The 24,621-nt window shown below is 36.6% G+C and overlaps 5 protein-coding genes across 6 annotated transcripts; 3 read left to right on the top strand and 2 right to left on the bottom strand.

The window, feature by feature from the left end:
* Positions 1-204: 204 nt before the first annotated feature.
* On the bottom strand, positions 205-2,157 carry LOC117928732 (protein DETOXIFICATION 53-like). Of its 2 annotated transcripts, XM_034848727.1 has the most exons (2): positions 1,981-2,157; positions 205-1,793 (listed from the first exon to the last, which is right to left on the bottom strand). In XM_034848727.1, the coding sequence occupies exons 1-2, from the start codon at positions 1,981-1,983 to the stop codon at positions 405-407; spliced, it is 1,392 nt and encodes a 463-aa protein (XP_034704618.1). In that variant the 5' UTR covers positions 1,984-2,157; the 3' UTR covers positions 205-404. The 2 variants fall into 2 exon arrangements, with proteins under 2 accessions (XP_034704618.1, XP_034704617.1); XM_034848726.1 differs by having other exon boundaries at positions 205-2,157.
* A 2,575-nt stretch (positions 2,158-4,732) lies between these two features.
* Positions 4,733-8,376, top strand: LOC117929194 (superoxide dismutase [Mn], mitochondrial). The gene is made up of 6 exons (XM_034849451.1): positions 4,733-5,045; positions 6,068-6,114; positions 6,211-6,336; positions 6,437-6,493; positions 7,370-7,447; positions 8,106-8,376. The coding sequence occupies exons 1-6, from the start codon at positions 4,760-4,762 to the stop codon at positions 8,196-8,198; spliced, it is 687 nt and encodes a 228-aa protein (XP_034705342.1). The 5' UTR covers positions 4,733-4,759; the 3' UTR covers positions 8,199-8,376.
* A 2,363-nt stretch (positions 8,377-10,739) lies between these two features.
* Positions 10,740-11,420, top strand: LOC117928496. Its single transcript, XM_034848373.1, has one exon. It carries the CDS (start codon positions 10,740-10,742, stop codon positions 11,418-11,420), a length of 681 nt encoding a protein of 226 aa, XP_034704264.1.
* A 2,356-nt stretch (positions 11,421-13,776) lies between these two features.
* On the top strand, positions 13,777-18,275 carry LOC117928544. The gene is made up of 7 exons (XM_034848426.1): positions 13,777-14,133; positions 14,215-14,317; positions 15,007-16,143; positions 16,464-16,526; positions 16,623-16,843; positions 17,087-17,202; positions 17,841-18,275. The coding sequence occupies exons 1-7, from the start codon at positions 14,077-14,079 to the stop codon at positions 17,950-17,952; spliced, it is 1,809 nt and encodes a 602-aa protein (XP_034704317.1). The 5' UTR covers positions 13,777-14,076; the 3' UTR covers positions 17,953-18,275.
* A 272-nt stretch (positions 18,276-18,547) lies between these two features.
* Positions 18,548-23,761, bottom strand: LOC117928545 (U-box domain-containing protein 62). The gene is made up of 8 exons (XM_034848428.1): positions 22,998-23,761; positions 22,525-22,825; positions 21,920-22,001; positions 21,008-21,065; positions 20,685-20,773; positions 20,211-20,306; positions 20,035-20,105; positions 18,548-19,176 (listed from the first exon to the last, which is right to left on the bottom strand). The coding sequence occupies exons 1-8, from the start codon at positions 23,500-23,502 to the stop codon at positions 19,053-19,055; spliced, it is 1,326 nt and encodes a 441-aa protein (XP_034704319.1). The 5' UTR covers positions 23,503-23,761; the 3' UTR covers positions 18,548-19,052.
* Between the last annotated feature and the right edge of the window lie 860 nt (positions 23,762-24,621).

Genomic DNA, 24,621 nt, shown 5'->3' with positions numbered 1-24,621 from the left:
GATTGAGAATGGTTTTGGTTAAAGCATTATGTTGGTTGAGGTACGAGTCCGGCTTGTGCCACTTTTAGCCCAACCCAGAGGGTTTTCAAGTTGGTTTGGCAATTTAACTCTAATCTAAACTCTTTCTCTCTCTCTCTCTCTCTCTCTCTCTCAAAAATACAATTTGTGAGTTTGTTTCCCATTCAATCAAAGGCCACTCTGGAATTGAATCCAAGGCTTGTACGCATTAAGGCCTCCCCAATCTTTATCAGATTGGCCCCAATGGCACTGTTCCATTGATAAGGATGGTTACAGAAATGTTTCACCATACAAAGACAACCAAAAAAGAGATAAGATGAAAAAGAAATCACAGAATTATGAGAATGCTTAACATTCAAGGACATTATTTGGGTGTTGTGTGTTAATCAGCAAAGGAGATTCTCTTCCAAATCATTCTTCCCTGCTTCTGTGGCCTGAGTCAGTTCCTTGGCCCTCTTAGCTTGTTCTCTCCAGTCGGTTCGAAGCAGGGTGTATACCATCATGCACGTACAGGAGGCCTGTGCTGCAGCAAGCCCCAACCACAGCCCCACGAATTCCAGCTCCAGTCTGAAGCAGAGGAGAGCTGCTACTGGCAGACCGACAAGGTAGAACGAGCCAAAGTTAATATATGCCCCCATGTTAGGCCGGGCAGAGCCTGTTAAGATCCCATAGGATGCTGTCTGGAGATTGTTCCCCAGCTCACACAGTCCTACTATGGGAAGAGCTACTGATGTCAAGTTCAGAATTTGTTGGTCACTCGAGTATAGTTTCCCCCATACATTTCTGACTACAGTGGTGAAAATGCAGGCCAGAAGTCCACAGATGACTGCGACGGTGAGCCCGACGATGGTTGCTCTCTTAGCCCGAGCAGGCTGATCAGCCCCCAGCTCATGACCGATGCGGTTTGACAGACTCATGCTCAAAGAGTTGGGAAAGACATAGAGCAGCCCTGTTGTTTGTATGAGGACTCCCATAGCTGCCACACTTGCCTTTGGGTTGCTGAGCAGGCCACACAGCAGCAGCATTACTTCATACCACCACCATTCCAGGCACACAGAACACACACTAGGCAATGCAAGAGACAGAAGTGGTTGCCATCCTTGAAAGTAAGTGATGAATGCCACCCCATTCCATGGTTTGATTGCTGTTTTTGATACAAGAAGGTAGAGCAGCAAACCAAGATTTACATTTACAGAGTAAAAACCCGAGGCGAGGGCGACTCCTTTCACCCCCATGTTCAGATACACCACCAGGAAGTAATTGATTGGAAGGTGTAGAATCATGGCACAAGTTGCAGACATTGTAAGGGGTTTGGTTAAACCTTGGGTCCTTAGGAAAATTTTCAATGGATTTAGGTGAACTTGAGATAACAGTTCAGGGATGGAGTATGTGAGAAAGACCCTCGCCACTGATGTAATGCTTGGCTCCTGGCCTGACCACAAAAGGATGGGCTCCATATTCAGCCACGACACACAGATTGGAATGACTGCAAGGGAGAGGAGACCTACAGTCCTGCTATGAGTCTGACTGAGGACCACCCATTTCTTTGCACCAAAAGCTTGACAACAGATTGGCTCCATCCCCATGGCGAGCCCCTTGAGGACTGAGTACCCTGTGATGTTTGCAAAAGCAATGGAGAGTGAGCCCCCGGCTAATTCGACATCGCCCAGGTGCCCCAAGAACAACATAGAGATGATGGACTTGGAGTACAACAGCAGGCCTGTTATGACCATCGGGCATGCAATTTGTCCCAGTGCTATTAGCTCCTCTATCACCTGCATTCATTCACACATAACACAAACATAAGGGGCTGGCCAAATACACAAGCCACATACATTGATGCAGATTACTGAAACTTGATTTACCATACTGCTAATGAAAGGGGAATTTTCCTAGGGACTCTCTCTGAAAATAGACCATCTTTGGAATCCAACCACAAGGTATGGATTACAGAACACATACCATGGAGGCATATAAAGGAAGAGTCACTGACAGGAATGGACTAGTTCAAGTTGTGCCTTACAACTGGGGTTGCTTTTGTTTTTCGTCGGTCTGATTGGTTGATGAGTTAAACAGATGGAATCACTGTAAAATGATAACATGTTTCCTACAAAAACCATTATGAAAAACCAGTGGAATCTATTCTGTTCTTCAGGGGATAGGCCATGGCAGGGAACAGCAGAAGATGATTCTTCATCTTTATTTGCCAACCCCATGACAACTATGATCTCATTTACTTCCAATTAAACCCCCCCACATTTTATTTTTTATTTTTGCATAAATACCTTTTTTGAACTTGTCATTAAATGCACAAATGCTATCTACCATAACTTACAAGATTCCAGGGAGCCAAGCAGACCTGTCACTGATGCTCGCAAAGCACGGTTTCTAGACTAGCTAATTCCAAATATTAGCCAAAAATGCATGATAGTTTCCACTTAGGATGTGTACAACTTTAAGGAGCCTAATGACCAGAACCCTGATGGGCCCTCTTTGCCTAGGCAACACTAGTTTGGGTTGTTTGGGAAGTAGGAATCCAAAAATTTAATGTCATAATGTTTACTTCTAAACAAGGCCATTAATACTTTCCCTATATAATTTGATGTGAGCAGTTTGTTTCCCTCAATCCTTCATTCCAGAACTCTCCTTTTCAGTGAATGACGTCTTGTCTATCTACCTTTTTTGTGCTTAAGAGGGGTGGGTGGAGTGTATAAGAAATGGGATTTTATCAGCTCTACCTTCAGAAAGTTTCAATCATTAACAAGAGCTGGGTTCTGGGTGTTCTCCCTTTTCAGTGATAATACAAGGCAATGCTTGAAGAAGTCTAAACATTTTGTTCAACATAGAGAAGCCCGTAGGCAAACAACTGCAAATTAGGAAACAAACATACGGGAAGGTTCGAATGCATTACCTCTCATCAAACGAAATTCTGATACCATGTTAAAATACCAATTTTCCTAAAAACTTAATCTTGTAATATTGGGATTGAGCCTTATGGGTCCACCATGGTTGGTGCTTAGCACTTCCGAGGGGAAGGCCAAAGGCCCAGAATCGTGGCCTCTCAATCACACCAATTGTTTATTTGTTTCAATAAAGGAGGCATCCGGGAATTGAACCTAGGACCAAATCCTTAAGGTCCACCTAAATGTCAATCTTGGTACCATTTGAGCTAGTGTTCTGGGCCGCTGGCCTTCTCCTCGAAAGTGCTAAGCGCCAACCATGGTGGGCCCATAAGGCTCAATCCTGACATGTAAGATTTGAATTCACAATGTCTATTACACCCCCATAAGAAAATTTTTACTGATATCATTACCTTCCTCTCCTTCAGCCACCCTGCAAACCTGTTAATGGAGCCATCTCCTCCTCCTGCTCCTCCTCCAATGCCACCCTCACAAACCAAACCAGCATCACAAAAAACAGATAGAGATTCAGAGAACATTGTCAAAGGAATAATACACAAAGGCAGTGGTGTAGCAAAGCTTAATGGGAATTCAGCCTGTTACAATGTCACATATTTATACAGGCAAATCCACCAAGCATGGAGATTTTATTAAGGAGCTCACCTTAATCTTTTCAAACTCTCCATCGTCTTCTTTCCTACTGCATGAGAACTGGTCTTAGCCCCATGTCTATGTGATTTGGAAGCATTAACAAGAAAAAGATAGAACTGATGCATTGGCCAATAACAACAGAAGGGGTTCAGAAACTCCAAGACTCTCAAGTTGTCTTTTGGCATGGGGATAAGCCTAAATGCTTTGTGTTATAGCCATGAGCGTAAACTCCAAATTTGAATTTAGATGAAGTGAAGATTGTACGTAACTTAAACTAGAGGAATTTTTTATTGTCACATCGAGATTAAAGTGGTGTTTATTTTTTGTCTGAATAAAAAAAACTAAAATATTTAACTTTTTAGTTAAAAATAACCTATTGACATCATCCAACATAACTAAACTACTTATTAATGTTAATAGGTTATTTTTAGATAATAGGTTCAGTTTAATTATATTGGATGATGTCAACAAGTTACTTTTAACTGAATAGAAAAAGTTAAATATTTTGACATTTTCTATTCAACTAAAAAACAAACATCACCTAAGTGAAAGTATACTTTTGAGTATTGTACTCTCATACCAGGGCATTTCAATGAAAAGAGAGTGGGAAGAAGGTCATCCCTACGTCAATATGAAGTGGGTAAGTTAGGTTGTCTCATTTTTTTTTTTAATTAATTAATTAATTTTCTAATTTTTGAAAATAAATAAATTTTCTAGTCTATTAAAGTAAATAAATTAATTTTATTTTTATTTTTATAAATAAACTTGCCATTTTTATTTTATTTATATTCAAAAATAGAAAAAAATTATTATTTTTTTGACATAAATGGGACAAGCATGATAATAACCGACCTGTCCTCACACAAAACCCTGAATCGTCCATCTTGGCGGTAGACCCTTAGCATCACCTTAGAGATCCACCTGCCACGTGGCATACTCTACCAATGGGTTCCTATGATGAATGATAAGTTAATAACCCTAAAAAAGTTTATTTCAAAATTTTCCACCCTTGAAGAGCTAGATGCATGGGCTGGTTCCAGATTGGGCCAAAACAAGCCCAGCAGGTCAAAATTAATGGTCTGGGCCTAAAGTTCAAGGGTACACCGAAGAAGCCCAGGCCTGCCTCGCCCACCGTTAAATTCTCACCATTTGTTCACTGCAGAAGACACACTCGGCTTCTGCAGTCCTCCATGGCTCTTCGAACGCTAATCACCAGAAGATCGCTAGGGTTAGGGCTAGGGGTTTCGCAGTCAGTTCGTGGCCTGCAGACCGTCTCTCTTCCCGATCTCCCGTACGACTATGGAGCTCTGGAGCCCGCTATTAGCGGCGAGATTATGAAGCTCCACCACCAGAAGCACCACCAGACCTACATAACCAACTACAACAAAGCCCTAGAGCAGCTCCATGAAGCCATGGAAAAGGGCGATTCATCTACGGTTGTCAAGTTGCAGGGCGCCATCAAGTTCAACGGCGGAGGTTTAATTCTCTTGTTTCTCTCTAGTTTTAGTTCGATCTTCTGTTTTGATCGGTGTGGTGTTTTTATCAAATTTTGTGGTGGTGAATATTTGGGAATTTTTTTTATTGATTTTTGTGATTTTAATGTTGAATTTGCATCGTGTATTTTTCTTATTCAATTGTCTGAGCTATGAGCTGGGTAGTTCCTGATTTTTGTAATTTATGGACCCGATAAGAAAGGGCCAGGAAAATATAGCTGACCAATCCGGAAATTAGGAATTTCACTGTTGGAATTGAGAATCTAGAAGTAGATTAAGATGGAAAGGAATTTGATTTTCGAACTCTGCAAAACCCACTACCTTCACTTCATAGAAGCATCTCCCCGAGTTCCTCTCTTCATGCCTCTCCTATACATTTCCTCACTAATTTTGTTCCCCTTAATTAATATCATTTCAACTGCATTTTTGGCTTTTCCAGTACACTCCGCAAAATGGAGGCTTACAGTTCAACCTAAAGCAACAAAGGGGCTTAGTTTAGTGACTTTAAGTCATATTTTCCGATAGTTATAGTTGATTCCTGTCATATTACAAGCTTTTCCAAGTGGCATCATTAAAAGACACATAGCTTCAGAATGGGATCATTCTCACGGAATGTTCCTTTGGTGGAGCTCCAAAGATATGATATTTTTTTCTTGGATTAACTTGGGAAAAATGCACACTTTTCATCCTGTGAAAGAATGTAAATGGAAGAGATTCTCAGCAGAATCCATTGGCAGAGTAATACTTTGCTGCCTACTCTCCCCCTTTTCATGTTATTTTGATGGCTCCCACTAACCTCACAAATCTTTCTACTCTACCTAGGATGTAGTGTTTGAAAATAAACATTTCTCAACCAAAAAAATCATGAATTTACTATTCACTCTTTCCTTTTTTTTCTTCTTCTTTTTTTCCCCCCTTCTTTGTTATGAATATCAGTGGTTTTCTCTGTTATTATCCATGATTTTGCTTTATATAAAATGACTCGATTTTCATTCAACGGCGGAGGTCATGTCAACCACTCAATTTTCTGGAAGAATCTCACCCCTGTTCATGTAAGCTTGTTTTCTTAGCTCTTTGCTTGCTCTTTTCTATTTGTTTATCTCTTAGTCTCATTACTCTATTTGGTGCATACTAAAATTCCATTGCAGGAAGGAGGTGGTGAACCCCCAAAAGGTTCACTGGGTTGGGCTATTGACACACATTTTGGTTCCATGGAAGCATTGGTAGCAAAAATTAATTCAGAAGGTGCTGCTGTACAGGGCTCCGGATGGGTTGTAAGTGTTGCAGCTTATCTTTTCTTTCCTTCTTGTTGGAAATTAGGATGTCTCAGCAATCAATATGACTGCTTCCTTTTCACATTTTCTTATCTTGCAGTGGCTTGGTCTGGACAAACAACTGAAGAAGCTGGTGGTTGAAACTACTGCAAATCAGGTAAATTTTCTAAATTTTTTAATCCAATATTTGTTATTTGGGCAAGCTATACTTTATTTATAAGTTCCAATCAAAAATACTTTATTTATAAGTCAACACTATTCTGGTAATCTCAATTGAATTGCTAAACATGTACTGCTTTGCTCATAACTCATGGCCTTCTGGCGATGCTAGTGTCATTTTAGTGTTAAGTTTTCATATTAATTAAGGACTCGAGGTATGAGATTTCAACCTTCTAAAATTCAGACATATTCTCAGGTTGTAATAATGACGCAGGGTCAAATTCATTGTCTAGATGTTCAGTTTTCTCTTCTTCTTTTTTTGTGTGTGTGTGATATGATGGCTTATGTATTTCAGCCTTCCAAGGTTTAGATATCCCCACTCTGTTAACAGTGAAGTGAGGACGAACTCATTACTGAGGTTTTTCTTTATCTGATAGCTGATATGCATCTTCACAAATATGGCCTTTCTGGGACTAATGGGACCAACTATTTGATCCTTTCTGAGGAGTTTTGTGTGTTTCTAAATTTCAAAGACAGTGCAAAGGTTATTGATCATAAGAAAGGTGTCGGTCCTTGAAATACATGCACATATCTGAATGAGCTGTTTTTAATTGCTCTTTAAAGCATTATCACTGTTTGCAGGTGAATCTTGGAGAGACTAATCTTTTGCATTGGATAATTTCTTGAAATCACGGACTACTGCTACTGCAGAGTTCCTTAAATTTGCAGACTTGCCATATTTATTCATGTCATTTATTACCTTTATGCAAATCTTGTCTTTTGTAACTTGTATCTTTGGGTCTAGGAATGCAGAAATTACTTATTGTTTGATTGAATTATTATATTTAATATTATTTTGAACTATCTGTCACAGGATCCACTGGTAACTAAAGGACCAAACTTGGTTCCATTGCTTGGTATAGATGTTTGGGAGCATGCATACTACTTACAGGTAAACTTTAAACCCTTCAAATTGCATATATCAGCAATGTCAATTTAGTTGCTTTACTGCAATGGGTTTTTTATGATCAAAAGAAAAAGAGAAAAAAAGAACAAACAGTTTTTATCACACTGGTTAGCTCTATCTTTTTGCGACCCCCCGGACAAAATGTCCAATTATAGGCCTTCCTCTTTGTTTTTCTTCCCATTTTCTGTAAGTTCTACTGGCACATTTCTGTTAGAAAAAGAAAAATTTATCATTGGAGAGGGAAATGACTTTGGGCAGTATGATATAATACATGCTAAATAAAAATTATTAGTCAGTTGCTGTTAATAGCAAACAAACTGAATAACTAGGGAAGTAAGGTCAAAGATTTTCTCCAGTCTTCCCAACTAATCTGACTTCCCAGGTGGACATGCTGGAGAGGGAATTCAATTGAGTCCCAAACCCTCTTCTTCCTCTCATTAGCCTGCAAATTATGATGATCAGGAAACATATATTGCTTGAAATTGGCTGAATAGAAATGGAAGTTTCTGTGTCTGCTTTTCATGGCTACAAGTAGAACAAATATGCATAGCAAATTTTCAATTACATAAGATTCCTTACATACCTGATTTCCCTTGTATTTCTCAATCTGATTTCATGTGTTTCAATCTTTCCCATGTGACAGTACAAGAATGTGAGGCCGGATTACCTGAAGAACATATGGAAAGTGATAGACTGGAAATATGCCAGTGAAGTGTATGAGAAAGAGTGCCCTTGAACAACAGGCTTTGAGAGAGATGGCTACGTCTTATATGTTTGTAGGAGCGAGGCAATAAAAATGATGTGGGACTGACTGATGGGAGTATATGATCCCATGTTGTCTCTTGTTTTTCTTTTCTGCTTATCATAATACCATGTCTTATCTTTTCCTGTTCTTGAAAAATGGCCTTAATGGAGATCATGTCCCATGTCTTACCCAGAGGTTAGTGTTACAAAAGTTTAATCAAATACGAATATGACTAAATGCGGATTTAAAAATAAAATAATTATTTTTATTTATTGTTTAAAGTTGGTTTTACTTTTAAGTTATTTTATTAAATATATTTAATTTATTTAATAATTTAAATTAATTTATTAAGTTACTTTAAGTTATTAAATTGGATGGTCAGATATGATATAAGATAGAATAAGAAAGTGAAAATTATATCATATCTTATGTTTGATTGATAATGGAATAAGATAAGTTATTTTATCATTTATCATATTCTATATTTAATCATCACTTATCCTATCATATGTTTACATGAGTTGGTATAAGTGGTGGGATATATTATCCACCCAATTTTTTTTTATCCTTTCTACATAGAGGTGTCCAATGGGTCTGTTTATCGAGCCATAACAGGTCAACGTGTTGGGCCAACATAATCTACTTAAAAATTGTGTCGGGTCGGGCTAACCCATGCATGCTAAATAGGTGACTCAACACGGCCCATAAGCCCGCAAGCTAATCATGTCATGCTAGGTTGTGTCGATGGGCCATGGCCTAGGGCCACTCACTTTGTTGCAAATTTTACTTTATTTTTTAAAATAAATTTGTCATGTTTTTTTCATTATTAAATAAAATTATTTTTGTTACTTTAAACACTTCTAATAATTATACTTTTTATTTTTTATATTTATATTTTTTGAGTTTGTAATTGTAAAATTTATAGAAATGTTAGTTTTTTGTTTTTTAAAATAGTAAAAAAAATCACATTTGAATTTGTTTATTTATTTTTTTATCAAAATAACAATAAATTTAAAATAATGAAATATAAAAAAAAATCTGACATGAAAAAGAGTAAAAATAACTATTTATTTACTTTTTTTTAAGGAGTATTATATATATTTGACATGTAATAAAAAGAAAAAAGTAAAAAGTAAAAAGTGAAATTTAAAAGGCCTAGACGGGCCGACGAGCTGTTCTCTTTGGCCCAACATGGCTTGCTCCTTTAGGTCGTGTCGGCTAGGTCTGCTACAATACCGGGTCATGCTGGCCCGACCCGACCCTGTCTTTTGGCGTGTCGGGCCATAAGCCAAAATGGGCGGGCCAGCCCATTGGATACCTCTATTTCTACATGATTATGTTAATCTCATGCTAAAAATATGGGATATGTATATCTCATATATCATAAATTTCTTTTTTTTATTAATTATTTATTTATTTTTTATATATTCATTTTGAAAAATGTTTTTTTTTACCATAAATTAAATTTATGGTTAAAAAAGAAAAACTAAAAAATATTTATAAAATAATATTAATATATGACATATAAATTATTTTTATATATTAAATAACATAATATAAAAAAAACAGTTAGTTGTAAAATTTAAATATTTAATCATGAATATTATTAAGCATAAGAGAAATTTTATTTTTTAAAATATAAAATATTATAATGTGATATAATTTTTATTTTAAATATTAAAAATAATAGGCATTTTATATTTTTTTATTAATTTCACAAATTAAATATAAACATAATATGATATAACATATAGTTATACTATCTTAAAATATATATATACAAAAATATTATAACCCATTGAAAATCATAACCTAAGATATATATTTCATATTTACTAGGATATGTAATATCGGATATAATATCCTAAGATATATATATTTTATTCTATCTTATCTTGTCTACGTTTAAGCCGTTAAGATTTGTTATATCGGTAAAATTATAGTAAAATTTAGTAAGTATTTGCTCAAATAAATTTAATTAATTCTTTATCATATCAAATTTATTAAATTACATTAACGAAATCCTTTAAAACGGTAGTTAATCAATTAGAAATAAATTTCAAAAAAGAAAATAATAATAGGCTTAGGTTGTGCCACGTGCCATAGGTCAGCGTCCACGCTGGACATTCCTTCGGTGATGAGCACACGTCACCACGGGACATCACGTGTTGGGTCTGTTTTCCACGTCTTGGACTTATCTTCACTCCTCTACGACAGGTAGGAAATCCACTTTTACAATTGGGCTGATAAATAGACAAAATAGTCCATATTTTTTTTGCCACCTGGCAAATTAGAGAGGATGTCGAATCCTTATTGGATTAGAACACGGAGATTAGAGGGAACCACTATAGCTGATCCCTGTTATAGTACGAGGAAACTTGTGGTAATGCAACTGTTTCTTCTCTTTAAATGCAACTGGAAACAAAGGAGGAAACAACGGAAAGATCTGAAACGTTTTCTGAAAGCAAAAGCAAAATTTTTTTGCTTTCGAATACTAGGGTTTTGACGATCACCGATTTGCCATCTCCTTCCATGGCGGCTCTGGGGGCTCGCCTTGTAGGCAATCATCGCCTGCTCTCGGAGGAGGATCGGTTTTTGAACCACCGTGTAGTGCATATCAGTCGGAGTGCTCGACCGGCCGCGATTTCCTGCTGCACTGACTCCGGTGCCGGAAAAATGTCCATTAAGGCGTTAGCGAAATTGGAATCGATATCGAAAGCGACACATCCGGCGTGTATCGAGGGAGAGGAGAGGAGAGCTCTAGCGATGAAGACCATGGAACACTGGATGCGGGAGTCGGTGGTTGAGATCGTACAGAATTTGAGGGGATCGTCGCCGTTGCTGGCGGAGGTTTATACGGAGGGGAACGGCGGTGAGTTTAGGTTGAAGATAGGGAAGGCGGGGGCGGAGGATTGGCCCGAGATTAAAGAAAAATGGAAGAAGGGTGAGACGTCATCGCCTGATGGTATCATAGTGGTGGAAGAGCTCAAGGACGAGGGAGAAGAAGATACAAAAGTGAAAAAGGAGGAGAGATTCTGGGGGTTGATGGTTCAGGGGAAGGGGTTTGATTGTGCACCTTGCTGTTACGTTCTCAAGACTAACAGACCGAATACCAATTTGCATATTTCCTGCACATACTTTGTTTTGATCAAAGTTGAAAACTTCAACGAATCGGCCAAATCACAGATAGATAGATCTTTCTTGGTTGAGTGAAATTCTTTGATGAAGACGAAGAAGAAGATGGAGGGGGTGAAAGATGGCCTTGTCTTTGTGGTTCATCATGTACAGTGGACTACTTATTTTGACCTTAGTAGCTTGGTTAGCCTTAATTACTTCATTCATTTGTGTACTCTTGAAGAGTGGGTTTTGCTTGTGCATTAAGTTGGGTAGATGCCAAACAGTGGTAAGGATGGGAGATGTTTGAACTTAGCAGTGGTCACATGTATAATGTTTTTATCTGCAAATCTCTCCTTGTTTAGCCCATCATCCTCCCACACAGTTCTTTCCTTCATACATTGAAATTAGATAAATGCCTTCTTTTGGATTAAATAAATGATATAAGGTTAAGAGAACCAGAACATTGAAGTTAGGTTCTTATAGCATGAGATTATTCACAAGCCTAAGGAAGCTTCCTCTATCCCCTACTTAAACCCTTGAATTCAAAAATCATATGCATTTATTTAATAATATTTATGAACCAAATCTTCAAAGGTGAATCTATCGTCTTTATATCTTGATTTCATTCATCTGTACTCTTATTAACAACCTAAATCTCATCATACATATTGAATTGTTCAAATCTTTTATCTAATAAATATTACTACGGTATTTTAGCATTTTCCGTAAATGCAAACTTTTTTCTTTATTAATTTATGTTCATGATTCATTATGCTTGGTGTAAAAGCAACCAAGGATTAGGGTTAATGTTTAATTTTAGGGCACAATTCCAATTGTTTTGTGTAGAGAGTTTCTTCTCACATTAACAACAATGAAGAAGGAAAAAAGTGACGTAGGAGAAGTTGTGCCCACAATTATTGGTGGGTTAAAACCCTAAAAATTGTGTTTAATTTTTACATGACTTTGAGGGTTTAAGAGAGTCTTTTAATCATCTCAACATACAAAAAAGACAAATAGAAAAAGGTGTGGGAAACAAATTTAAAAAATAAAATAAAATTGGAGCGATTACACTCATTTGGGTTTCTAGAAAAATTAAATACCCCTTGAGTATTGTGAAGAAGCCATCTCACAACAAGAACAAAATAAATGCATTTAAATGATTCCATTTCAATATCAGACAAATAATGCTCATTTTATTAAAATATATTGCAAGCCGGCTATCCTTCTATTCCAACTTTCCTTTTGGATTTGTTATATAATTATATCTCATTTTGTTTCCATCTTTCCAATTATTCTAGATATAATTTTAAAATATTATATCTTCTCGTGTTTAAATCGTATACCTCTTTCACTTTTAGTGATTTATCATTCAATGAATGACTAAAAAAATGATCCATTATTGATATCGATCAAATTAGAATGTTTGTTATTTTATACATAAGTGTTCAAAATCATGCTTATTTTTTAAATTTCTACCCATTTAAGGATTCCTCTTATATTTCGATAAAATTATTTATATAAATAAAATCATCATGGATAAGAAACTATACTAGTAATAAAATCATGCTTGTTTTAAAATTTTTCATCCATCTAAGGGATTCCTTTTATATTTTTGTAAAATTATTTTTGTAAATAACATCATCATGGATAAAAACTATTAACAAAATCATGCTTGTTTTTAAAATTTTCACCCATCTAAGGGATTCCTTTTATATTATGGTAAAATTATTTCCCTAAATAATATTATCATGGATAAGAAACTATACTAATAACAAAATCATGCTTATTTTTTAAATCTCTATCCATCTAAGGAATTCCTCTTACATTTGGGTAAAATTATTTTCTAAATAACAACATCACGGATAAGAAATTATAATAGTGACAAAATCATGCTTGTTTTTTTTTTTTTAAATTTCCACCTATTTAAAGGATTCCTCTTATATTCGGATAAAATTATTTTTGCGTAAATGACATCTTGATGGATAAGAAACTATAACAATGACCTACCTAATTTATTGTGGAAATTGTTGGGTCAATAATTGGAGTATGAAAATTAGAAATATTCCAACTTTCCTTAGAGCCTTCATAATTGATGTGACAAGAAGTTCTCAAATATGTCAACATGATCATTTGATATTTATTTTTTATTTTTCCTTAATCTAATCAAATTTCTTTTTTTTTTTTTTTGACACAACAAGAATTTGTATATACTTCTTGCGCATAGTGTTTTTTTTTTTTTTTGGGATAAAGAAAAGTACAAATTGAAGAATGAATTCAAAGGATCTTGTTGATTTTTAAAAATAATTTGTGAAAATTTATCAAATATATTGTAATGCAAATACCTTTTAATGCCGTTGGAAAAATAGGTATGTGTGCCAAATGCACTAGCCCCTGGTTAAGATTTGAAAAAAGGGGGGATCTTGTCGCATCCAAACAGGCCCCAAAACCCTTACCCTCCTCCCCTGTCACATTTGAATTTGAAAACCACGTTGTTGTGCCAAAATTCCGAGTTACCATATAAACAGCGCGCTCCTCTGCAATTCAAATCAAACAAAGACAATAATAAAAAAGCAAACGGCAGATCTGCAACCTACCCATTAAAACCCTAATCCCCACAAACCTTAGCAACATCATCATCGGACCCATTTCTCATATATAGGAAAACCCACCAAAGATTTTCACCAAATTTTCAATCCCTTTTCCGTTTTTCTTCCGACCCATGAGCCAGATTTTCTGAGGTTTTGCGTTTCAAATGAGTTCGGAGAACATGGAGGGTTCCTCATCTGTGAACCCCAGATCTGATTCAAAGGTGGGTTCGCCTGTTCACTGGGTGTTTTTGTCTGTATTGTTCATTTTTTTTTGAAGAACTTTCTTGGGTTTTGGGTTTTAGGTGATGAGGGAGAAGCGGAGTGGTGAGGAGTTGGGAGAAAGATCGGAAATGGCTCGTAAGCGGGTGAAAATGCGCGATCTTGACTCGGTACTGCGTTCTGAAGGTAAATATTTTGATAATTTTAATTCCTTTTGTTTGTGTTGGGTGATAAAATTTAGCAATCTTGAATAATTTGGTTCGATTTTAGTATTCTTGATTCCATGATTAGTCTGGTTTAAGAAATTATATCCATATGTTGAGGTGGAGATGAGGATGTCTGTTGATTATATTAGTATTGAAGAATCGAGCTTATCAAGTGCTAGTGTCTCAACAACTGAGAAAGAATCTACCCCTTGAGAAGGTTACAATTTAATGTTGCCACAAATTTTTGAAGATATTCATAATTATGCACTTTCGCCCTCCCTTTTTGGGTTTCTCTTGAGATTGTGATATGATGTTGCAGACTCCCATTTGTTCTCAAATTCGCCTTTATATTATTCAGAAAATTTGAAAGTTAAGCTTTGAGAAATAAAGAGGGTAGTGATCTGTTTCAATGTTCTGAGTTACTGATAAGCCTATGAACATGTAGTGTAAAGTCCAATATAATTAATTAGTTAGTATTATGTCTGCTTGAAAATGATGGTGTACCTAAATGCATCAAGGTTACGACAATGTGAATTGTTGGTTTTCTTGATCCTGGGAAAATTTTTTTTTATAGTTCATCCTACCCTTTATTTTTATTATCTGCCGGGTTTCTTTGGGTGCCTGTAATACGATTTTCAAGACAAATTTCTTCTTATGTTTCTGTGACAGATATTGATACCAACTATACAAAATCTTCAAAAACCAAAGGAGCTAATGGGCAAGAGATGTCTCAAGTCACAGAGGTGCCTGTGACCATGGCATCGGATGCAGCTCATGAAGCAACAAAAATAAGGGACATGTTGCCACCACAGAGACAATTGGATCTCAATGCAAAAGTTTGCTCTGCCAGAAAGTTGGCATGTGTTGAGGGTAACAACAAACTTCCTCCTCTCACAAAACATGATATGGAACATGACCCTAATTTTGTAACCTCAAGAGGCATTGGATTGGATCTTAATTCAGAAGATGTTTGTAGCTCAGTCAACCAGGATCCGTTTTATTCTTATAAAAAACGTGATCGTGTGAAGTCACCAGATGGTGTTTCTGAGTGTGCAAGTTCCACTGGCCCATTGGAGGAGAAAGATCCAATGAAAGTCTGGAAAGAGATGAAGCAAAATGGGTTTCTCTCATCTACTCATGGAGGCATACCAGTGCCAAAGCAACGAGCAAGGAAAAATAAGCAAGATGTGATCAAGAAGAAAATTGAGCTTGCAAAAAGAGAACAGGTTGATAGGTTCACAAGGATTGCTGCTCCAAGTGGACTGCTCAATGAACTGAACCCTGGTATTATAAACCATGTGAGAAACAGTAAACAGGTTCATTCCATAATTGAGGCCCTAGTGAGGTCTGAACAACTTGAAAATGGCCATGCTGGAAGCAAACAGGCTAGTCATTCGAAAAGTGGAACTAAAGAAATTAGTGACGAGAAGAAGGATCCAGAGAATGTGAATGTTTTGGGAAAAACTCCTCTCTATCCTTCTCATGAAGATGGGCCTACAAAGATCATACCATTGAACCCTTCAAACAATATGCCAGCAAATCTGCAGATAAGAGGCAATCCTATGTTAGTCAATAAATCAATGTCCTTGAGTTCAGAGGACAAAGGTGGAGATGGTGACTCAAGGATGATAGAAAGAAGGCTTGTTGCTAGAACTTCTTGTGCCTCATCCTCCACCCCTACTAATGAAGATGAAATACTTGCACTGAAATTGTCATCGTCACAAACCAAGGCATCAGAGAATATTAGTTCTTTATCTAATGATGAGCCGATGAATCTAAACAGCGTTACTTCTCTTTCTGTAAAGGGTCGGTTTTCATTTCTTCAACCTCTTTTCTTCTTTGCTTATTTTGAGATGTGTCATATTCTCTATATTCGATTTTTGTGAAGTCTTTACTATACAGTAAGAAATGCTTGGGAAAGAAAAATTCCTAAAAGAATTGTTGTTAAAGAAATTGTTAATTTTAGAATTGGATCAAGTTGAAGAATAATTATGAAACTACAAGATGGTATATCTAGAACTATTTGGACGCCACCATTTTGCAGTAGGGAAAGATAATTTCTGATGTAACTACAAGAAAAAGGGAGTAACACTCGAAGCTGATATGGATTTTCCTTTGTTTCTCAGCTGCTACTGTTGCCTCTCAATGGTTGGAACTTCTTCATCAGGACATTAAAGGACGTCTTGCAGGTAATGATTCTCTTATTTGACAGATTACCAGAAGTTGTTAATGATAGGTTATATCTATTTGTACTTTTAGTCATGTATTCTGTTCCATAATTGCAGCATTGCGGCGTAGCAAGAAGAGAGTCCGGGCTGTAATTCATACAGAGTTGCCTTTTCTAATATCAAAAGAATTCCCCTCTAATCAAGAGAACAATTCCAGTGTCACAAAAGATTCTGCTGCCGAATGTTCCAATATTGCAGTAGCTGAGATGCATCAAGCAAGATGGAGTGCATTGTTTGATCAGATGGATAAGTCACTTTTTGAAGAAGAGAAACAACTAGTGAGTAACTGAGTACCATACAAGAAAATGATTTTTTTTTTTTTTTTTCATTTTGTGGTTTGAATGGAGAACATATGATATAATTTCAATCATGGAACATCCTGCCTTTACCTTAGTCGTGTCAGGCTGCTCCACATGCACTGTCAGGAGATTCAGGGCATATAATCCCAACACAAAGAGCTTAGATCATAACCAACTCTGACCTTAAATCAGAATGGACTGAACTGTGGTTTTAAATTTCAGGAAAGTTGGTTGAACCAAGTAAAAGAAATGCAAATGCACTGTGAAAGGGGCCTGCAACATTTCCAATGGAATCCTCCACATTGGCAACATCCGGGAACAATCGTAAATGACCCCAGGTAAAGCTTTGAAACTAATTTTTCAAAGTTAAACAATACTGTATTTGTAGTTGCTGTTCCTATTATGGACCTATTTTCTTTGTGACTGGATATTATGCCTGGCATATATAGACCACTTGTTTCAGGTTCAGAAGCAATCTATCTATAAACTTGGAAAACTGAAAACGTTTTTCTGCTACTGTATCCTGAATCATTTAAAAATCACTCTTATTGTAACCACAATCAATGAGTCAAGTCTATACCCAGATTCAACTTTTTCTCTCAATCCCAGTCATGGTGCAGCTGCTTTAGCTGCAAGTTGGGGATGGCTGATCACCCTCACTATCGCACATGATAAATATTAGCCCCATGATCCCTGACCTTGTACAAACTGCACATCAATTAATCTTCTAGTGTACAAAATCTTTTGCATCCTGTTCTCCAGTTTTTGGTGCTTTTCCATGTATCATTCAACATTCTAAACTTGGAGTTTGCATCCTGAAAAAGATACTCCAAATGGAGTGGAAAATTTTGCTGTGAGATCAAATTGTAAAGACGTGTATCACATCATTTTCTGATTCTGTTTAGAATTCTATTGCTTGCCACTGAGCTGAATAGTTCCAAGGTTTCTTACAGTTTCATGGTTTCTTGTCACACAGACCACAGATGGTGGACGACTCAGAGAGGGAATTAGCTATTAGGGCAGCTGCAGCTTCCATTTACTCAACCTGCAACTTTCTACTGTCAATGGAAAATGTATCTTGCTTCTGATCTTGTTAACTCATGTTAACTGCATTGCTCCATCAGCCGATTTCTAATTATATTGATTTTTCTTTACTAATTCTAGCCTCATTAACTGTGATTAGGTCTGTTAATTAGAAATGCTTTTGGAGCTGCCGAGTCTGTTATCTTGTAACACTAGAAGTTGAGGTCTTTTATCTTTCCCCATTTTATGCCTGCCTTTCACAGATTATTGGGGCAGAAGGCATTCTTGCAATTTTAACTGTTACACAGAATGTGAGAATTATAACTCTTATTAAGCCTTGTGTTCTTTAATATACTTCTTGGCTGAATATCCAGTTAGATTGCACAAACCGACTGACTAATAAAAGTTATGTTTATTTCTGCTTTAACCCTAATACCCCATCTGGTTAGAGTTCCCATACAACCTCATAATTAAAATAAGGTTAATATTTACCCTTCAAGAAAACCTAGTTGGTTAGGGTGAATGTTAGGATGTATGGTAGAGACGCATGATCCTGGTTCTACCACTGGTTGAATGCTTTGGATTACCTGGTACCAGTCAGGGTGGGCACAGTCAACACCTCCGGGGGCTAGGCCATGGAAGGATTATTGGTTAATAAAATAAAATAAAAAGCTTTGATATCATATCAAGTTACTAATTGGTCCAAGGACTTGAAACTATTAGGTGGTGATAGCTTCAACCCTATTAAAAGAAAGTGACTTGAGACTAAACATACATAAAATATCAGTCAGGCAGATGGATGACCTAAAGAAGCATCAGTTAGATACAGAGGCTACTATCTTTGGACATTACAAGCAAAAATGATTACATAAAATTCAGGTTTCTACATAGTAAACTAGGATACAAAGGCTGCTGCTCCAGTATCTAAAGCAAAAATGTTCACATCTCACATCTCATTCTGGGGTTCTTTTCTTGCATCATCAGCTGACAGGGCTTTCTCTCTATAATTTACAAGGCCAGAATATTGTGGTGTTTGCTTGGAAGGAATTCGATAGGGTATATAAGGAAAGCTCATGAGCAATAAAGTTAGATCAAAGATATGGTATGTGGCATGTGGGATAGAAATCATTGCAGCATGACTTCACCCATTTTGTGGACTGCAGGTCTAGAGCCAGTTTGGTGTCATTTTGCTCAACATTGGCTTTGAGGATGGATTATCTGGAACCTTGGCGAGTGAACGATACTGCAGTTTAACACTCTCTGCATTATCCAATGTCTTCACCACATACCTGTAGATGAATTATTGTATGAATAAATGTATGGCAACTTAAATCGGTACTTTTCACAGTGAGAAAATTGTGGTAATATCATATCAAGGCATGCAATATTTTATACATTTGCATACAAACAAAAACTCAAAATAAAGATAAAACACAGACAGCTTGATCCAGCTCTTTTTCTATTATCTTCCTCCCACCTCTGTTTCTTATTAAATAAAAATCAGATCAAGACTGAAATGATTTTAAACAATGTTTCTTTGATCGTTGTCTTGCCACTGTTCCTCATCAAAATCTACTGGATGTGGAATAACTCTAAATACATTTACCAATATTTCTTTGATGGGTGCATTGAAGGGAGTAAATCCCATGTTGACATAAGCTAATTAATTCATCCAATTTGATATACTGATGAATGCATCAGCTCTAAGGAGCACTATAAGGAGATTTGGCTGACCAATGTTTCAGTATTCTATGTACGCATTAAAAACATTCTAATCTGCAAAACTTGATCCATTTTGTACAACCCAACAATCTATTTCATAAAGTCACATGGTTAAATTATGCAGGCCATAGATTTTTAGAAAAAATGCCACAGAACTAAAGCATTTATGTTATTTTTCAGGCAAACAAAACATTGATATATCTATGTAAACACATGATTTCACCTGAGCGAGTTCAATGCTAGTGTAAGCAAACAGAAAATTTAATAAGGTCAAGGAGAAACAAAGGTTTGGGGGAACAAACATGAAATAAGTAAAAATACAGAATCATTATTTGACCATCACATCAAAATCTACTTTGAGCAGTTGATCAAGACCTTTAAATTCATTAGAAATAGAAGGAAGAAAAAGGTAAAATATGACTAACCATCCATTCAAGCATTGTGTTGTTACAACAGCCTCACGTCCAACAAAGCGCTGTGGTGTCCTCTTGTTCCCCTGATCCATTTTCTCTCTAATTGTTAATTGCAACTTGAAAGCAAACAAGCATGATGAACAAAACTTGGGGACTTTTATTCTTTAAAAAATGATAAAAAAAATAACCTTTATTATAACTCGATCAGTAACAGCAAATGGAAACTGAACGCCCCTACCCCTTGGAGTATCCATTAGAGTTGAATCACCATAGCTACACTTGTCCTACATGAGAGGAAAGAGAATTTTTGAAAGTGTGAAAGACAATGCAAGAACAAATGCATAAGCCATAAGGACACAAAAACGTCACCAAAGAATTATTGGAAATTTAGTCATTGGGTTACAAAGCTGTCCAATAAAGGGAGAGAACCACTAATGACAAATTACAATATCTAACAAAGGAGAAGTTGGCAATTCGTTTTACCCGTCTCCACTTTCTATCCAACAAGAAATAAAAGTGTAGCCCAACCAATATGATGCACAATATAAAAATGCCCACCCTGTTTTGTTGGTTCTCTAATGGGTGACAATTCTCCTATGCCCCTTCTAATTTATTTAAAAAGTCAGAATGCCCCAAAGTTTTAGAAATGGAAAAAGACAAACCTGGTCAGACCTCTCTCTTCTTCTTTTCGATGTGCGGTAAACCTGTAGCTCTTCTTCCCGGCGAAATGCCTGTACAGCAGCTCGGAGAGCTGTACAAGCGAAGCACCCCAGAAAAAATTAAGGGAAGAAGAAGAGTAATTACTGGAGTTGACCTCAAAACAAGGATGTCAGGTGTTTGACATCTTAAAGTTAAAACAAAATGAGCATGCTCATTAAATTAGTCGAGTAAAAACAATAAACTAAAAGGAAAAAACAAGAGTACTCAAAACTGCAATAAGTTGATACCAATTTTCGTCAATGACCAGGGAATTCTTTTTACTTACAGAGATTTGGTTGCACTGAGTCTTCTGAAAATGGTTGCGAACAAGTAGAACAAGCTTTCTGAAAATGATTGCATCAAATGAAAATCAAGCACGGTTTTGACAGCCATGATCAGAACAAATGTCTAAGATACACTAACGAACCAACTTCAAATCTTGAATGCTATACACTACATTTTTCTCAAGAAATAAAATATTCCAAGCACATAAGGGGAAGAAATCATAAGCAAGTAAACAAGAAGTTCTTACTGGACATTACTTACAGAAATTTTCATGCATGTTGCACATTGTTTCTGTGATGAATCTAAGTATACACATTCAGCACAAATAAATAATAAAGATTTGCCAATTGCATTCAATACAGGGCCACACTTCATCTTCCTAAGGCTACTCCTCTGTACATGCAATGTAAATAGAACAGTCCTATTAACATGAAAATTTAAGCATTCTTTTAGTCCCAAACATAATGACATAGATAGACACACCTAGACTACAAGGGTTAGTGTGATTAGAATTACCACATATGTTCACAGGAAAAGCCGATTGAAGGTCATGCCATGTTAGATAATCAACTGTTCCAATCACACCCGAGGTAGCAATAAACTTAAAAGGAAGTAGAAATGCTGACACATACACTTGCATATCGACTTGAACTTAAAAATAAAGTTGCAAACAAATAATTATAATTATAAAATAAATCAAAAAACTATGTGTGTATGAATGTGTTCATGAAAATTAATATAAAACTTCAAAAGCTACCAATTTGCAATGACTGACACATTCTCTCGCTCATCGGTTTCTAGATCAGAACAAGATGGTACACCACAAACTTTACACTGGAAATATTCTATCCTTCCAAGGAATGATAATTGACAGGATCAATTTGATCAATGGAAGTGTTTGCTGCAAACTTACCATTTTAATGACATGTTGCATTCCACCACCTCCAAAGGAATGTCCACAAGGTAATATCATTGCATCATCCATAAGTGCACCTCTGCATAACCAGATGGTAACATAAATGAACATGAAAATGTTATTTGAAGTATTGAGTAAATAAACTGTAAAGCAGGCCATGATTATATTAGAAATTCTTTGTAAATTAAAAGGCCCAACAAAAAAAAAAAAGACTTTCAAGAGTAAATAGAAGCAATGTATTGAAAGCAAGATATGCATAATCCTGTTCATTAGCATACCATGGAGGGTTTTATAAACTCCCATCATATTTGAATCCAACCCCTGCCTAACCTACTCTGCATAGGGGCTCACATACATGAACCATTTATGCTGGAAATAATACCTATTGTTGCACATCATATCCCTCCCACCAATGGTTGCAAACCTATTTGTTCAACATTAATAGATATGGAGGACCGATAATTAACTTCTCAAACCCATTTTTATTCCCACAAACACCACTTCATCATATTTCACAGAATGAATTACCATGCAGAGTATAAGACAGGCTATTGCTATAACGCCAAAATTGAAGAAAACCAACAGATGTTAGACAGACTTACGTTAGAGGGTCTGAAAGAATCGCCTTTAAAGACTCCCCCGACTCGGTTGATAATGAAACATCCTTTCTTCCACTAAACCCACAACCATTTTCCACAGCCAATTCCTTCTGCCCAGGGGCAGACCCCTCCGGGCCCTGCAAAAACTGTGAATAGTACATATCGCCATCGGGTTCTGCAATTGTAACTGCATTCTGGTAATGACTAATTCGTCCTTGCCGATGATTCTCACTAGGACTTGCTCTAGCACTATTTGTAGATTGAACAATGGCGCCATCCTTCATCAACACATCCCTATTTGACCCTACAGCCACATTTCCACCAAATCATTATCTCAAACTCAACAAGAGAACCAACATGAAAACAAACTTAGAACTAAGTAGAAATCTCTTATCAACTGTACTTAATAGAACAAGATTTCAAGATTTTAGGTTTTTCAGTTTTCTGAGTAACCAAACGGAGAGTTAAATTCTTACCAAATGAAGAATGGTCCTTGGCTTTCCCATTGCCAATCTTATCAGCACTGCTATGTAAGCTACCACTACTATGATTGTTACTCTTATTGGCGTCATCCACCGCAACAAGCCCTTCCACTTCACCATCACCTTCATCAACCTCGTCATCGTCGTCTTCCTCCTCCTCATCATCATCCTCCTCGCCTTCCGATCCTTCGCCGCTTGGGGTCGGCGTGTTCCCGTTCCCATTCCAGTTCCGGCCGTCCGGCCGCTCCGGAGGGGCGTCTCCGTATATGCTCCGCCGGAATAACCCGCCCTGCGGGTGGAAATACCGATCCCGTTCCACGCAAAACATCTTTTCATCTATGAAACTGCTCAGCTCTCGCGTCTTGGGTCCCGGATCGCCGACTCGCCGCTGCGGCGCGCCACAATTGAACCGGAGCGCCTCATCCTGGAATACGAGCTGTGAATTCAACCCATTTTCGAGCCTCTGTGGTGGCACAAAACCCACTTCTTCCGACGCCATATGAGCCTCAACTCAGCCCCCAAATCTAGCCAAAAATTGAAGGGTTTTACATAGGATTTTAGGGGAGAGGGGTGAATTAGGGCTAACAACAGTGCAGGAATAGCCTACAAATCTCCATTTTCACGTCATTTGGGTGCGATCAGATGTGGGTTCGGTTGGGGAGTGGGGATTTTGAGCGTCAGAGGGGACGCAGCAGAGGGATACGTCGTCGTTTTTTCCCTCGGCCAGCAGAATTGAAACGGCGTCGTTTTCTGGAGCTCACGCTACGCTTGTTGAATCGAAGAATTTAAGGAAGGGGGTGGTGGGCTGTGCTCCGTTGCGGTAGGGTCCACCGAACTGAAGCCTGTCTCCGAATGAGAATTTGATCAGTGTCTCTCCCGACTTTTTATTCCCAGTTTTGACCTTCATTTTGTCTTCAAATTACATAATGCTCCTCGGTATATTAGAAAAATACCCAAAGAGGACTAACACTAGGAAAAAAAATTCATCTATTTTTGTTTAAAAATTTAGCTTTCAAATATGTAAAATACAATAAGATTAATAATAAAATTATTTTAAAAAATAACTACTTTCATATAACCATCATGCATAAATCCATTTGATTTCAAATAACCACAAATTTTGATATGATTTTGGGAATTTTGGAAATGGATTCAATTAATTTTACTTTCAATCATTTTATTTCATATCGATAAAAATTAAATCAAATTAAATCAATTTGTCCTTCCTATAATTTGTATTATTCAATGGTTGATGTGATTTTTTTTTTATTCATTAATGTCACATGTTATTAGGCTTAAATTTTTTGATGTATTTTAAATTTCAAATCCAAATTGATTTTAAATCATTTTAAAAACTCATCTTAAATAAAATTGATTTGGTTTGATGCAATCTTTATATCATTAAAAGTTTGATGTTTGTTTGTAATTAGTTATTATTTGTATGAGTATTTGTATAATTATTCATAATTTTAGAAGTTTTTTATAATTACTCATAAATATAAGGGCATTTATGTAGTTGTTTATAATTTGAAGGGTAAATGTGAGAAAAGAAAAAGAAAGAGAAAAAATAGAAAGAAAAGAAAAAATAAATTTAACATTAATAAATTTATATTATATC

This window comes from Vitis riparia, chromosome 13 (assembly GCF_004353265.1).
Source record: "Vitis riparia cultivar Riparia Gloire de Montpellier isolate 1030 chromosome 13, EGFV_Vit.rip_1.0, whole genome shotgun sequence".
In the NCBI taxonomy this organism is placed as follows: Eukaryota; Viridiplantae; Streptophyta; class Magnoliopsida; order Vitales; family Vitaceae; genus Vitis; species Vitis riparia.
The sequence above is the reverse complement of the archived record's forward strand: the minus strand, read 5'-3'. Positions and strand labels throughout refer to the sequence as shown.

Excerpts from the sequence above, each read along its gene's own strand:
- LOC117928545 (XM_034848428.1), bottom strand. The coding sequence starts at position 23,502 with ATGGCGTCGGAAGAAGTGGGTTTTGTGCCACCACAGAGGCTCGAAAAT. Across the intron at positions 20,774-21,007 it reads CTCAGTGCAACCAAATCTCT|CTCTCCGAGCTGCTGTACAG; the intron begins GTAAGTAAAAAG and ends TCGCTTGTACAG. Across the intron at positions 20,106-20,210 it reads CTGATCGAGTTATAATAAAG|GGGAACAAGAGGACACCACA; the intron begins GTTATTTTTTTT and ends AAAATGGATCAG.
- LOC117928544 (XM_034848426.1), top strand. The coding sequence starts at position 14,077 with ATGAGTTCGGAGAACATGGAGGGTTCCTCATCTGTGAACCCCAGATCT. Across the intron at positions 14,318-15,006 it reads CTCGGTACTGCGTTCTGAAG|ATATTGATACCAACTATACA; the intron begins GTAAATATTTTG and ends TTTCTGTGACAG. Across the intron at positions 17,203-17,840 it reads ACAATCGTAAATGACCCCAG|ACCACAGATGGTGGACGACT; the intron begins GTAAAGCTTTGA and ends CTTGTCACACAG.
- LOC117928496 (XM_034848373.1), top strand. The coding sequence starts at position 10,740 with ATGGCGGCTCTGGGGGCTCGCCTTGTAGGCAATCATCGCCTGCTCTCG.
- LOC117929194 (XM_034849451.1), top strand. The coding sequence starts at position 4,760 with ATGGCTCTTCGAACGCTAATCACCAGAAGATCGCTAGGGTTAGGGCTA. Across the intron at positions 5,046-6,067 it reads CATCAAGTTCAACGGCGGAG|GTCATGTCAACCACTCAATT; the intron begins GTTTAATTCTCT and ends TCAACGGCGGAG. Across the intron at positions 6,115-6,210 it reads AGAATCTCACCCCTGTTCAT|GAAGGAGGTGGTGAACCCCC; the intron begins GTAAGCTTGTTT and ends ATTCCATTGCAG.
- LOC117928732 (XM_034848726.1), bottom strand. The coding sequence starts at position 1,799 with ATGCAGGTGATAGAGGAGCTAATAGCACTGGGACAAATTGCATGCCCG.